This window comes from Mytilus californianus, unplaced genomic scaffold (genome assembly GCF_021869535.1).
Source record: "Mytilus californianus isolate M0D057914Y unplaced genomic scaffold, xbMytCali1.0.p SCAF_3, whole genome shotgun sequence".
Classification (NCBI taxonomy): Eukaryota; Metazoa; Mollusca; class Bivalvia; order Mytilida; family Mytilidae; genus Mytilus; species Mytilus californianus.
The window spans coordinates 132013080-132028934 of record NW_026262679.1 but is presented as its reverse complement, the minus strand read 5'-3'; the positions used below and the strand labels follow the sequence as shown (position 1 = coordinate 132028934).

At 33.5% G+C, this 15855-nt stretch overlaps 1 protein-coding gene across 1 annotated transcript in view; it reads right to left on the bottom strand.

The window, feature by feature from the left end:
- Positions 1–2483: 2483 nt before the first annotated feature.
- LOC127733777 (lysosomal alpha-mannosidase-like) overlaps positions 2484–15855 on the bottom strand; it is a 44523-nt gene continuing 31151 nt past the window's right edge. Inside the window, exons 15-23 of the mRNA XM_052243091.1 lie at positions 15497–15629; positions 11776–11840; positions 10566–10784; positions 9176–9291; positions 7956–8057; positions 6666–6753; positions 4559–4645; positions 4052–4142; positions 2484–2762 (exon numbers count right to left, since the gene is read on the bottom strand). Coding sequence (XP_052099051.1) covers positions 2602–2762; positions 4052–4142; positions 4559–4645; positions 6666–6753; positions 7956–8057; positions 9176–9291; positions 10566–10784; positions 11776–11840; positions 15497–15629 — 1062 coding nt within the window. The 3' untranslated portion in view covers positions 2484–2601. The remainder of the gene's footprint in view (positions 2763–4051; positions 4143–4558; positions 4646–6665; positions 6754–7955; positions 8058–9175; positions 9292–10565; positions 10785–11775; positions 11841–15496; positions 15630–15855) is intronic.

Genomic DNA, 15855 nt, shown 5'->3' with positions numbered 1-15855 from the left:
GACAATCTTAATAGTTACGACTTAGATATACTCCTAGTTGAATAAACGGATAACGAACTCTTTGTTGATAGTGAAAAGGACGAAAACATAAGCGAGAGACCCACCAACAAAAACAATTGACAATACTGCATACATAGATGGATATGTGTGTCCTCGAAGCAACAAAAAATCTATTAAAAAACACAGGTCATACATCAAAGCAACACGGAAGACACTATTTAAAAAGTATTTTATAACCTTGTTTCCACGAGACAATCATTTGTAGTGGTTTTCGTCTTTTAATCATTTGTAGCGGTTTTTGTCTTTTTATTCTGGGGTAAAGAGATGGCAATTTAAAAGTAAGATTGTTTATGTGTATACATATACAAATCCTTGGTGTAAATAAAATCTTTTATTATCAAATATATATATATATATATAAAAGTCAAAATTGAAAACAACGTTCAAACCTATGATTGCGTTGGATAAAAACCGCAATTTTTATACGTGTGCATGTAAAACAAATTTCTTGGTAGAGGAGTCTAAATACAGCACAAACAACAATTTCCAAAAGACCAAAAAAAGTGAAAAAGTCTATTTTAACAAAACGCATTTGACTAACAGGTCGAACAACTGATGTTCTTAAACCCTGCTGACTGCCATTGGCGATTGCCAAATAAATTGATCACCAGATCTAACAAAATGGATCTTAATATTAATTAAATACCAAACAGAAAACAATAAACTTGTGGAAAAGATGATATACCACAAACATATATATATATATCTTTTGCAGTCACCATTGAAATGTCCTCAATACGATTTTAATTTAAAAATGAATTAGGTTCATGTTTTGAACGAGAAGCGTAGTCTGAAACGACAACAGATGCATATGAAGCTCATTCATAATATTACGACCAGCAGAAGGTTTCCTTTACTAGGAAAATTTTACTCCTTTTGTAAATTTACTGCATTCGTTCATCTTTGGCACCCAAAAAAGAAGAAAAAAACAATGACTTCAGAATAGGAGAAAATAAACAACTTTGCTATAAACAGAATGAAAAATGAATAAAATGTCTAACAAAATGCAGGCTATAAATTTCATAGTGCACAAAAAAGAAGGACTGATTTAAGGAAATTTGTCCATGAACAATTTCAATATTTAGCCAGTTTAATAAAAAAATTCGGGTATCAATCAGAAAAAATCGCCACATTGTTGGTTCAAATTTTACGAAAATAGTCTTATTTTCAGTCACGAAACAACATTTGGGAGTACTATTGGCCCATAAAATTATATATTTATTAGCATATTTTTCAAGTTTTAAGAAAAAAATTGGGAGATCAAATGGTTTCTACGGCAATAGGTGAAGTAAAATGGGCCGAGTTTTAACTTTGTTTGTATTTGATTAATCTCATCATTAGAACACATTTTATCAATAACAAATTATTAGAATTAGTTTTTTGTAACTTTTAAATATACTTGCATGCTTTAGCTGTGAAAGGTATCGGCATTTTCCATTAGAAAAATCGTGAGGCGTAGAACCTTTTACACAACAATACGGGTTATTACCCATAAATCCATCGGATTAATCGGCTTTCCGGTGGCCACGTCATTTCATTGGCTGTTATATAGACTCTACTAGAGTTGCGAATCTCTTGTATTATATGTCTCTGATTTTTTGTAATACACATTATCATTGAAGCCACAATCCCATCCTGTTTTCCTCTTTCTTAACATCAACACAATGGTTGCTTCATTGGGAGCAGGAACTGCTTATCTTTCCAAATCACATGCAATTGCCCCCTTTTTTGGTAGGTTTGTGTTAATTGCTCAGTCCCTAGTTTTTTGTGAGGTGTTTTGTATACCTGTGTATTAAACTGAGTATATCTGTGTATTAAACTGGGTTTATCTGTGTATCAAACTGAGTATACATGTGTAATAAACGGACTATACATGTATATTAAACTGAGTCTTCTTGTATATTAAACTGAATTTACCTGTGTATCAAACTATGTATATGTTGTGTACAAGATGTAAGTTTGTACAAATTATAATTTGTACAGGGTTTTTGTACAAGTTATAAGTTTTTTGGCACATACTTTTTTGCACCAGGTGATAAAAGTTTATCTTCTAAAATTTATCAGTTTAATTTCTAAAATTCAAATTAATATACTTTAACCTAACACCTAGTGCTATTTTCCTTGTCCTAAAACTGGAAACAAGGACACCTGGATGGTTTAAATTCTATTTTTATTTTTCTCATTATACCAAAGTTATATCCATAAAAAGTCTTTTTGTGTTCTTATAAAGTTTTTTGTGTCAATGCTCGGTATAAGACTGTATCATATAGTCATGGAAATATGACAGAAATATGCAAAACAAAAGACTGTGTACTTATATCATCCATTTGTGTTAAGCGATTCATAAAACACTGATAACTTGTACAAAAATTCTGTACAAATTATAATTTGTACAACATTACAATTTGTACACAACATATATACTTGTGTATCAAACTGAGTCTACCTGTGTATTAATCTGAGTCTATGTGTGTATTTAACTGGGTATACCTGTGAATTAAACTGAGCATTCCTATGTATTAAACTGAGTATATCTGTGTATTAAACTAACCATACCTGTGTATTAAACTCAGTATACCATTCTTCTCTATCCATTGATATATTAGTCAACATAATCACAGGCTGTCTATATAACCATAACCCAATTAATCTGTGCAGTCTAGCAGAGTTCTTTATAGTATCCAGCACCAAGAAATGTTTCCCTAAAATGTTACCATGCCAACAATTTACATAATTGATGGCATCAATTTCATTGAGGGCCCTTTCAAATCAAAAGATTTAATTAATAGACTTGTGTATTAAGTATTGAGAGGAGTGTGAATACTTAACTGTTATAGTTAATCCACTTTTATTTGATAGCTCTGAGATGGAGTGTGAATACTTAACTGTTACGACTAATCCACTTTCATTTGATACCTCTGAGATGGAGTGTGAATACTTAACTTATAAGCTAATCCACTTTCATTTGATAGCTGTGAGGAGGAGTGTGAATACTTAACTGTTACGACTAATCCACTTTCATTTGATAGCTCTGAGGAGGAGTGTGAATACTTAACTGTTACGACTAATCCACTTTCATTTGATACCTCTTAGGAGGAGTGTGAATACTTAACTGTTATAGCTAATCCACTTTTATTTGATAGCTCTGATCAGGAGCGTGAATACTTAACTGTTATAGCTAATCCACTTTCATTTGATCACTTTGAGGAGGATTGTAAATACTTAACTGTTACGGCTAATACACTTTCATTTGATAGCTCTGAGGAGGAGTGTGAATACTTACTTCTTACACCCATTCATTTCCTGTTAGCACAAGTTACATTAAGGGGTCAAAAAGTAATTCTTCCATTCGGTTTCTCAAAATAAAAACTTCTCATAACCAGCCCTTTCCCTTCAGCAAATTCCTCCATAAAATAAGTTCCAAACAGGAAAAATATTCTGGAATATTATTTCCACAGGAACAAATATTACAGTATTTGTTCCTAACGGAATAAAAGGTATATAATATTTGTTCCAACAGGAACAGATATCATGGCATTGTTTGTATCTAAGTTTCCAGGGGAACTTCTGTTAGGTGAACCAATTTATGTTCACAAGCATCAGGTTCATTTAACAGTTCACCCACATAAAAACATATATTTCTTAAAATTGACTTCTGCATGCAATATACAGGATTAGCCTGGATGTTCATCTCTTAAAAGAGGACATCTGTCATCACCAGTTTTATTTACTTGTTCACCAACACAAAAACAAACAAGAGATCTCTTTTATAGGAAGGAGTGTGGTTACTAACAAATAGACCTCTCCTGTAAGCACCAGTTTTGTCTAGGTCCAAGCGACAGTTATAATGCCTCTCCGATATTTTGGAGGAGTTTGAATATTTATGGCCTACAAATAATCTTTCCCTTTGGCACAGTTTCATTAGGGTCTAAGTGACAAGAAAACAGATCATATCTCTCTAGACTACTATTGGGGAGGACCATGCAATTACCTCTTACAACCAAACCTTTCCCGTCCGCACCAGTTTCATTTAATGGTTCACCAACACCAAAACTATCATCATGTAACAAACGTCTATGTACCTGTAATGAATAATCAAGAAATGACCATACAAATCTGTAATCATTAAACTTCTTATAAAGAAGAATGAAGTTACCAATACTTATTAGTGTAAAATAACAACAGACTGAACTGTCATCATGCTTATTTAAAGGTTTTGTAAACTATTTGAATTCTATATGGTTATAGTTTCCCAACATACTTTCTTAAATTTACTCAAGAATCAGATTGTACCACTACCATACAACATTACTTAACTACTTCATAAATTTCAACTATTTGAAAAAACACTGTAAATGGTCAGAATTCAAAATTTACAAACTTGACTGTTTAAAGTGAAGACATCATTATTGGTAAACATACATTGAAATGATTTAGTTTTCAAATTATTCAGTGGAAAAATATACTATAAATAATTGCAAAGTGCAAAGATATTTACCATAAGTTCAACTTGTCCATCATTAACACTACTGCCTCCCTGTGACCTGTCTGTTAACACTGTAAACTGTGCATCTGGTGCTGGGTCCTACAAAATTAAAATCAACCATTAACACTTCTGCCTCCTTCTGACCTGTCTGTTAATACACTAAACTGTGCATCTGATGCTGGGTCCTACAAAATAAAAATCGATCATTAACACTACTGCCTCCCGTGACTTGTCTGTTAATACAGTTAACTGTGCATCTGGCGCTGGGTCCTACAAAATTAAAATCCACCATTGACACTACTACCTCCTTGTGACCTGTCTGTTAATACACTAAACTGTGCATCTGGTGATGGGTCCTTCAAAATTTAAATCGACCTTTAACACTACTGCCAGCTACAGATTCTATCTGTCATTACATGACTGCCAAACCCCTTAATCAAACCCTGACATACCCTGATAAATATCCTACTGTTGACTGGATAGTAGTTGCCAGCTACAGGCTCTGTCTGTCATTACATGTCTGCCCCACCCCTTAATCAAACCCAGACATACCCTGATAAATATCCTACTGTTGAATGGATAGTAGTTGCCAGCTACAGGCTCTGTCTGTCATTACATGAGTGTCCCATCCCTTAATCAAACCCTGACATACCCTGATAAATATCCTACTGTTGAATGGATAGTAGTTGCCAGCTACAGGCTCTGTCTGTCATTACATGACTGCCCCACCCCTTAATTAAACCCTGATAAATATCCTACTGTTGACTGGATAGTAGTTGCCAGCTACAGGCTCTGTCTGTCATTACATGAGTGTCCCACCCCTTAATCAAACCCTGACATACCCTGATAAATATCCTACTATTGACTGGATAGTAGTTGCCAGCTACAGGCTCTGTCTGTCATTACATGACTGCCCCACCTCTTAATTAAACCCTGATAAATATCCTACTGTTGAATGGATAGTAGTTGCCAGCTACAGGCTCTGTCTGTCATTACATGACTGCCCCACCGCTTAATTAAACCCTGTCATACCCTGATAAATATCCTACTATTGAATGGATAGTAGTTGCCAGCTATAGGCTCTGTCTGTCATTACATGACTGCCCCACCTTTAATTAAACCCTGACATACCCTGATAAATATCCTACTGTTGACTGGATAGTAATTGCCAGCTACAGGCTCTGTCTGTCATTACATGACTGCCCCACCCCTTAATTAAACCCTGACATACCCTGATAAATATCCTACTGTTTACTGGATAGTAATTGCCAGCTACAGGCTCTGTCTGTCATTACATGACTGCCCCACCCCTTAATTAAAACCTGACATACCCTGATAAATAACCTACTGTTTACTGGATAGTAGTTGCCAGCTACAGGCTCTGTCTGTCATTACATGACTGCCCCACCCCTTAATCAAACCCTGACATACCCTGATAAATATCCTACTGTTGACTGGATAGTAGTTGCCAGCTACAGGCTCTGTCTGTCATTACATGACTGCCCCACCCCTTAATCAAACCCTGACATACCCTGATAAATATCCTACTATTGACTGGATAGTAGTTGCCAGCTTCAGGCTCTGTCTGTCATTACATGACTGCCCCACCCCTTAATCAAACCCTGACATACCCTGATAAATATCCTACTGTTGAATGGATAGTAGTTGCCAGCTACAGGCTCTGTCTGTCATTACATGACTGCCCCACCCCTTAATTAAACCCTGATAAATATCCTACTGTTGAATGGATAGTAGTTGCCAGCTACAGGCTCTGTCTGTCATTACATGACTGCCCCACCTTTAATTAAACCCTGACATACCCTGATAAATATCCTACTGTTGACTGGATAGTAATTGCCAGCTACAGGCTCTGTCTGTCATTACATGACTGCCACACCCCTTAATTAAACCCTGACATACCCTGATAAATAACCTACTGTTTACTGGATAGAAGTTGCCAGCTACAGGCTCTGTCTGTCATTACATGACTGCCCCACCCCTTAATCAAACCCTGACATACCCTGATAAATATCCTACTATTGACTGGATAGTAGTTGCCAACTACAGGCTCTGTGTGTCATTACATGACTGCCCCACACCCTAATAAACCATGACATACCCTGATAAATATCCTACTGTTGACTGGATAGTAGTTGCCAGCTACAGGCTCTGTCTGGTTAAGGTTCCATGTCTTTCTATAGTTACGTCTGTAAAATGATATAAATGGTAAAAAATAATATAAAGTAATGAATATGGTATGATTGCCTTATAGTAGGCTATAAAGGAATGACAACAAGAGAAACAAATCAAAAGAGAAATAATTCAATGGAATGAATAAAATTAAACATTACCAATTATGGCAGACCAATGACAACTACTAGACTACAGGCTCCTGGCTTGGGATAGGCTCATAAAGAATATGGCAGGTTCAACATGTTTGTGAGAACCTAAGCTGGGATAGAGTTATATATATAGTTTTGTTTTTCATGTTTAAACTTCATAGAGCTTATTCTTTAAACAACCGTTTTGCACCGAGTCAATCTTTTCCTGAACACAAATGTCCAATAAATGAAAATATTAGAAGCATTCTATATGTTATATAGGGTTGCTAACTCATATTGCATACCCAACATTTCTTTCATTCAGGGGCTTCAATTACAGAGTGGTCTAAGTTGTCAAAATACCGTATCACTAGTCTGTCAACAATAAGGTAAGTTTGAATCCCTCACAAGGCAGGTGCACTCGAATCCAATATTAATTGACTAGGATTGATAGTTTTCCTACCAAAGGCAAATTTATTCAATCAATCAATCATTTATTCATATTAATTTAAAAAAAAAAATTTTTTTTTTATTCCAAACTACAATGATAATGGATGGAAGAAAATCCTTCTTTGTGCGATTTTTTTTTCAAAATGACAGAAAATGAGAGTTTCGCAGAATTTTCAATTCATGAAACTTTTATAAATAATAATGACTTTGATGGAATTAATTTGATTATTTTGCATTATAATGGAGATAACTGTATATTCAAAGCTTGGCCTACATAAAAGTTGGTTGAATTGTCATTAAATAAGGTTTATTCTGTTTGCAACTGTAAAACCTATATTTTATGTAGGCCAAGCTTAAAACACCAGCACAAGAACATAGCAGGAAATTTCATAAAATATGGTGAAAATATACAAATGTTCCTGTCAAAATTAGCAGATATAATTGTTAGTTAAAAATCAATTAAAGCAATTTTAAGTTAGAACTTGACATTTGAAAACAAAAGGTTAAGGTTACATAACAAATCACCAACAACAAAGGTTAAAAGTGAAATAAGTCAAAAAGTAAGCATTCCTAATAACTGAGTGAGTGTGAGTGTGTGGGTGTAGGGGAGGGGGGAGGTGGGGGCATCATTTACTTACTTTCTTTCCTGTATTTCCCTACCATTAGCATCAGTATAGAACACCCCACCAGTTTGTAGACTTGTGTCATATCTAGAAATAACCTCTTTTCCTGATTTGTCACTGTTGATAAACAATACAATTCATCAAAAGAACCTGTCCTGGTCAGGAAGTATAATAATTATAGAATAACTAATCAAAGAATTCAAATGTAGAAAAATATTCAACGAGAGACCGAACAACACATTAATTCATGAGTTAATTATCAGTGTTGTTTGGTCACGAGTTGAATATTTTTTGATATATATAAATTCTTTGATTAGTTATTCTCTTTAATACATTGACAATGGGCTTTTTAATGGAAATAAAGTAGAAAATACAAGGAACTTTATCTTTTTCTACGCACTCACAATTTGCTTTGATGCAACGTCATCGACAACCTCTTGACAACAACTATTGTTGTATGACATCAGAGGAGTGAAATTATCAGTTTTTATTTCACTGGGAAATCATGGTTATTCATTGCAACGATGTAACAATAGCTGTTATCGTCAGACAAGATAGTTTAATTTTTTTGAAATGGTCATTCAGTCCACCCTAATTATTTGCCCTATTCATATATAATTTGCTGCCAAGGTTTCAGAAATATATCTTGACGTGCCCTGTGGTTGTTTAAATGTTTGTATTGTTTCTCTACTATCTGATTGATTGGCTATTTATTACAGTATCTGTTAGCTGTCTTAGCCCGATATAATTTATAATTTGTTGATTATTATTACCTTTTATTGCACAGATGTAGTGTGATTGATATATTTGCAAATAACTTCACTAAAACTGATGCTAGGAACCAACTTAAGAGTTTTTGTCCTGTGTTGAAGGTCTCAATGTGACTTTAAGATGAAGTTCAGCAATAAAAACACAGTTCTTTACTTTTGTTTTTTTCATGTTTAGTTTAAACATATTTTATTTATCCAAAGTAAAATGGATTGGACACAAGTAAACCATACTTATGAAGTCCGCTCCGAATAACAATAAATAACAATACAATATTAATATGAGCATGCAGTAATTCAGAATATACAATACTTTACGAGTCTATCCATTGAAAAAAAAGATGAAACAATAATAACAGAAAAAAATTTCTCATGTGCATGTTGTGATTTTCTGTCATGACTTGATCACATCTTTCTTTTTCTAATTTGACGATTTCTTGATTCTTAATCCAATTGTGTTTGACTTACGATATGTCAATCGGTCCTACAGTCCATTCTACTTCTACATTGTTAGCATCCTTAAATAATCTGAATACCTGGCTGGCCCATGGGAACACTTGGTGCACCTCTTGAACCAATTCACCCTAAAATAATGATCAACCTTTAAATCTAAAAAAAAATATATTGGAGCCGAAACATGGTTTTAACTAGAACATAAACCCTTAGCATTTTTGGCTTTTTAAATGTAATTATATTTGCAGAATTAATAAGATGAGATTACCAGAGACAACTTCAAATCAGTCAAAAAAAGATTTATTAAGCCAAACACAGTTTCAATTGACCTGAAAGCGTCATATTTTTTTCTAATGATAATTACTAGACTTACCCACAGGTAACAGGGAAGACTTATAACTATATTTTCCTATAATGTTTAATAGGTACCCGTCTCATTGACAATTATCTTTCATTTAATATTTAATGACCATTTTGGTGTTTTATGTCATAGCATCTTGGACTATATGAATCATCCTTGTCCTTGCTTTTCATTTTCTAGTAATAAAATCTTGTATGAATCATCCTTGTCCTTGCTTTTCATTTTCTAGTAATAAAATCTTGCATGAATCATCACTTGTCCTGGTTTCTAATTTTCTAGTAATAAAATCTTGTATGAATCATCATTTGTCTGGGTTTTCATTTTATAGTAATAAAATCTTGCATGAATCATCACTTGTCCTGGTTTCTCATTTTCTAGTAATAAAATCTTTTATGAATCATCACTTGTCCTGGTTTATCATTTTCTAGTAATAAAATCTTGTATGAATCATCATTTGTCCTGGTTTCTCATTTTCTAGTAATAAAATCTTGTATGAATCATCATTTGTCCTGGTTTCTCATTTTCTAGTAATAAAATCTTGCATGAATCATCACTTGTCCTGGTTTCTCATTTTCTAGTAATAAAATCTTGTATGAATCATCACTTGTCGGGGTTTTCATTTTCTAGTAATAAAATCTTGTATGAATCATCATTTGTCCTGGTTTCTCATTTTCTAGTAATAAAATCTTGTATGAATCATCATTTGTCCTGGTTTCTCATTTTCTAGTAATAAAATCTTGTATGAATCATCATTTGTCCTGGTTTCTCATTTTCTAGTAATAAAATCTTGTATGAATCATCATTTGTCGGGGTTTTCATTTTCTAGTAATAAAATCTTGCATGAATCATGATTTGTCCTGGTTTCTCAACTGGACTACAGTTTTTTGTCAATACATGTAATACATTACAAGAAACATCAGTGTTCTCTCTTTTCATTTGGACTAAAAATTTCTGACCTTTAAACCAAATAAGAATTTTTGTCCTTAAATTAATATTCACAAGTTTTCTTTACTTTGTTACCATAACAGCTAACATAGAATTTACCTGAACAATGTAAGCACTTTGAACCATCATTGTCTTTGGCTCTGTTGCATTAGGACGGAAACAGTATGCTCCTGAGGCTCGGAATTCATCTTTACTGTTGTTTCCAGAGAAACCAAAATAATGCATTAATCTTTGATTTAGAGGTATTTTCAGTGAAATTTGTAAATTTTCCATCTCTTTGACTTGTTTGGTAATATGATCAAAAGTGATGGATACAAGCTGAAAGGTAAAAAATATCATTCTGTTGTTATAGAAACCAGAATAAAACATCATTTCTGTATTTACTTGATACACAATGAATTTCTGCTAGCACAAAGCAAATAAGGACATAGAAATCATTTCATTAATCATTTTTTTTCCTGAAAGTTTTGAATTATTTTTTTCTTGTCCCAAGTAAAATCCATTAATGTTCATTTCAACATTTATCATTTGTTTAAAATGTAAATGTGACAATTTTTTATTAATTGTCAAATATAAAACAACAAATTTGATGTGTAAAATGATTTTCAAGTACTGAAACATATTTAATTAGTTTTTCCATAAAATAATAAACTGATCCAGTAATAGTGTTTTCAATATTGAAAGTTTCTCAATAAGTGATAGTATAAGTTATGACGAAGTTTCTCCATAAATGATAGTATAAGTTATGACAAAGTTTCTCAATAAGTGATAGTATAAGTTAAGACAAAAATTCTCAATAAGTGATAGTTATGACAAAGTTTTTACTTTCATTCAGTATATAATTAACATATTTATCAAACTTTCTGAACAAATTTCACATAAATTTCTGCATAAACCTTCAATCGAGTCAAGTGAGAGACTTGAAGTGGAGAGAAGGTCAACCAATTTAAAAAAAATGTTTTATGTGCATTACTACATATTCCAAATTTAACTTAACTTTAAAAAAAAAAATCAAAGTAATATCACTTTGCATATTTTTTTCTTCATGTTTTTATATCTGTCTGGTTTTATATGAAAGTGTACAATAAGTTCTACCATGACTGACCAAGTTAACTATTGCTTATTAAAAAAATAGTATGTAAAGTCTTAAACAAGGGGCACAAAGGAGTTTCTGAAAAAAAAGCAATTTGTCTCCATTTTTCCCTAATTTATCTCCCCCTTTTTACATTATTTATCCATTTTCCATAATTCACAAATACCTTGTTACTTCCTCTCAAATCCATTCATTTTCTTTACGTTTGGACATTACCTTATTCTGCATGGTGAAATCTGCTGATGGGAAGGCTTTAAAAGGTGTGTAGGAACTGTTGTCACCTATAGATAAATATATATAGTCTTCAATGACAAATCTCCTGATTGGAAGGCTTTGAAAGGTGTGTAGGAGCTGTTGTCACCTATTAATAAATATATATAGTCTTCAATGACAAATCTCCTGATGGGAAGGCTTTGAAAGGTGTGTAGGAGCTGTTGTCACCTATAGATAAATATATATAGTCTTCAATGACAAATCTCCTGATGGGAAGGCTTTAAAAGGTGTGTAGGAACTGTTGTCACCTATAGATAAATATATATAGTCTTCAATGACAAATCTCCTGATGGGAAGGCTTTGAAAGGTGTGTAGGAACTGTTGTCACCTATAGATAAATATATATAGTCTTCAATGACAAATCTCCCGATGGGAAGGCTTTGAAAGGTGTGTAGGAACTGTTGTCACCTATAGATAAATATATATAGTCTTCAATGACAAATCTCCCGATGGGAAGGCTTTGAAAGGTGTGTAGGAACTGTTGTCGCCTATAGATAAATATATATAGTCTTCAATGACAAATCTCCCGATGGGAAGGCTTTGAAAGGTGTGTAGGAACTGTTGTCGCCTATAGATAAATATATATAGTCTTCAATGACAAATCTCCCGATGGGAAGGCTTTGAAAGGTGTGTAGGAACTGTTGTCGCCTATAGATAAATATATATAGTCTTCAATTACAAATCTCCGGATGGGAAGGCTTTGAAAGGTGTGTAGGAACTGTTGTCGCCTATAGATAAATATATATAGTCTTCAATTACAAATCTCCTGATGGGAAGGCTTTGAAAGGTGTGTAGGAACTGTTGTCACCTATAGATAAATATATATAGTCTTCAATTACAAATCTCCTGATGGGAAGGCTTTGAAAGGTGTGTAGGAACTGTTGTCACCTATAGATAAATATATATAGTCTTCAGTGACAAATCTCCTGATGGGAAGGCTTTGAAAGGTGTGTAGGAACTGTTGTCACCTATAGATAAATATATATAGTCTTCAATGACAAATCTCCTGATGGGAAGGCTTTGAAAGGTGTGTAGGAACTGTTGTCACCTATAGATAAATATATATAGTCTTCAATGACAAATCTCCTGATGGGAAGGCTTTGAAAGGTGTGTAGGAACTGTTGTCACCTATAGATAAATATATATAGTCTTCAATGACAAATCTCCTGATGGGAAGGCTTTGAAAGGTGTGTAGGAACTGTTGTCACCTATAGATAAATATATATAGTCTTCAATGACAAATCTCCGGATGGGAAGGCTTTGAAAGGTGTGTAGGAACTGTTGTCACCTATAGATAAATATATATAGTCTTCAATTACAAATCTCCTGATGGGAAGGCTTTGAAAGGTGTGTAGGAACTGTTGTCACCTATAGATAAATATATATAGTCTTCAATTACAAATCTCCTGATGGGAAGGCTTTGAAAGGTGTGTAGGAACTGTTGTCACCTATAGATAAATATATATAGTCTTCAATGACAAATCTCCTGATGGGAAGGCTTTGAAAGGTGTGTAGGAACTGTTGTCACCTATAGATAAATATATATAGTCTTCAATGACAAATCTCCTGATGGGAAGGCTTTGAAAGGTGTGTAGGAACTGTTGTCACCTATAGATAAATATATATAGTCTTCAATGACAAATCTCCTGATGGGAAGGCTTTGAAAGGTGTGTAGGAACTGTTGTCACCTATAGATAAATATATATAGTCTTCAATGACAAATCTCCCGATGGGAAGGCTTTGAAAGGTGTGTAGGAACTGTTGTCACCTATAGATAAATATATATAGTCTTCAATGACAAATCTCCCGATGGGAAGGCTATGAAAGGTGTGTAGGAACTGTTGTCACCTATAGATAAATATATATAGTCTTCAATGACAAATCTCCCGATGGGAAGGCTTTGAAAGGTGTGTAGGAACTGTTGTCACCTATAGATAAATATATATAGTCTTCAATGACAAATCTCCGGATGGGAAGGCTTTGAAAGGTGTGTAGGAACTGTTGTCACCTATAGATAAATATATATAGTCTTCAATGACAAATCTCCTGATGGGAAGGCTTTGAAAGGTGTGTAGGAACTGTTGTCACCTATAGATAAATATATATAGTCTTCAATGACAAATCTCCTGATGGGAAGGCTTTAAAAGGTGTGTAGGAACTGTTGTCACCTATAGATAAATATATATAGTCTTCAATGACAAATCTCCTGATGGGAAGGCTTTGAAAGGTGTGTAGGAACTGTTGTCACCTATTAATAAATATATATAGTCTTCAATTACAAATCTCCTGATGGGAAGGCTTTGAAAGGTGTGTAGGAACTGTTGTCACCTATAGATAAATATATATAGTCTTCAATTACAAATCTCCTGATGGGAAGGCTTTAAAAGGTGTGTAGGAACTGTTGTCACCTATTAATAGATATATATGTATATATAGTCTTCAATTACAAATCTTCTGTTGAAATATCTTATTATTAGGCTGTTAGTTTTTTCAATTGAATTGTTTCACATTTTTCATGTCGAGCCTTTTAAAGCCTACTATATGGTATGGGTTATTCTCATTGTTGAAGGCAGTACAGTTGCCTATAATTGTTTACATCCACTTCATTTGAACTATGGTGGATAGTTGTCTCATTGGCAATCATACCATATTTCCATACTTTTATATTAACTGTGCATGGATTTTTTCTAGCATTCCACAGGGTCCGGTATTCGGACCCATTCCCAATGGCAAATACCCTACATTTTTCCCAATTTTGGGAGCAAAATTCCCAAACGATCTCAATTTATTTTCATCTTTATTATTCATGAAAGCGATGTTCATTTTGTTCAACCGCTAGCTTTATGCCGAAAATCGCCAACAAGTAATGTGTAAATCCGAGTAAAATCGATCTGACTGACAAAAACAACATTGAAAAACAATGGATGCCACAAACCGGAAATGAAGACAATTACAATACCGGGTCAGATTCCGGGGGCGGATAAGGGTAATTCCGGGTTTGCCGATCAAATACAATAAAAAAATAATAATTCCAGGCAGGTGACAAAATACATGTTGATGATGAAATATAAACACTAGAATTGAAAACTAAAAGATATATGGAAAAAAAAGAAAAAGCAGGAAATATTTTATACAGAAACTCTAAATTACTTTTAGTTCACAAATTTTCATGTCAAAATCCAATAAAATGTGACAGTTATTTTCCTAATCATTAATAAATGTTGATATTACATGTAGATGTTTTTATAGGTGTAAACATATAACTACAATTCCAAGAGGTAATTTCTTCTCAATTTTGAAGGGCCAGTAAAATTCTGGAATTTTCTTATTTTCACAATAAAAGATAACTTTTAATGAACTAAACACACTAAAACTCAAATATGGTATATTTGCTGTTTTCCAAATTTCATTGAAAAGCGTGTGAAAAAATTCCCAAAACTGGCCAGGGTCCTTTTTCCCAAAATATCCAGAAAAAACCCTGCTGTGTATATATGAACTAATGTCACCCATTAGAAAGTTACTAAAAACTATAATAAAAATAGATTTAAAAAAAAAAAGAGTCAAAATGTATTAACTACTAGTCACTTTCTACCTTCTTTACTCCATACCTTTGCCCTTCTGAATCCACACTGTCTGTAAGCCTTAAGGGGAGATTACTCCTTACCTTTGCCCTTCTGAATCCACACTGTCTGTAAGCCTAAAGGTGAGATACCAGTAAGTTGGAAAACTATTTCATTCTGAGCATAGGTGCCTTTTCTCTCTGGTATTTTCTTTGTTTCACTTGTCACAGGAATTACCTAAAATCAAAAGTAAAATCTGTTCAATCTTTTGGTTAAGTAAAGACAAAATAAAATTAGATGTTGAGGCTCTGAATATACCAGATAAATCTAAACATCTCAATAAAGTCCCTATATATTTAAAAAAAAAATGGAATCACAGCTACATGTACAGTGCATATTCCCCTACGAATTTGAACGTCACAGCCATAATGCATATCCTCACACTTGTCAACTGTTTCTCTGA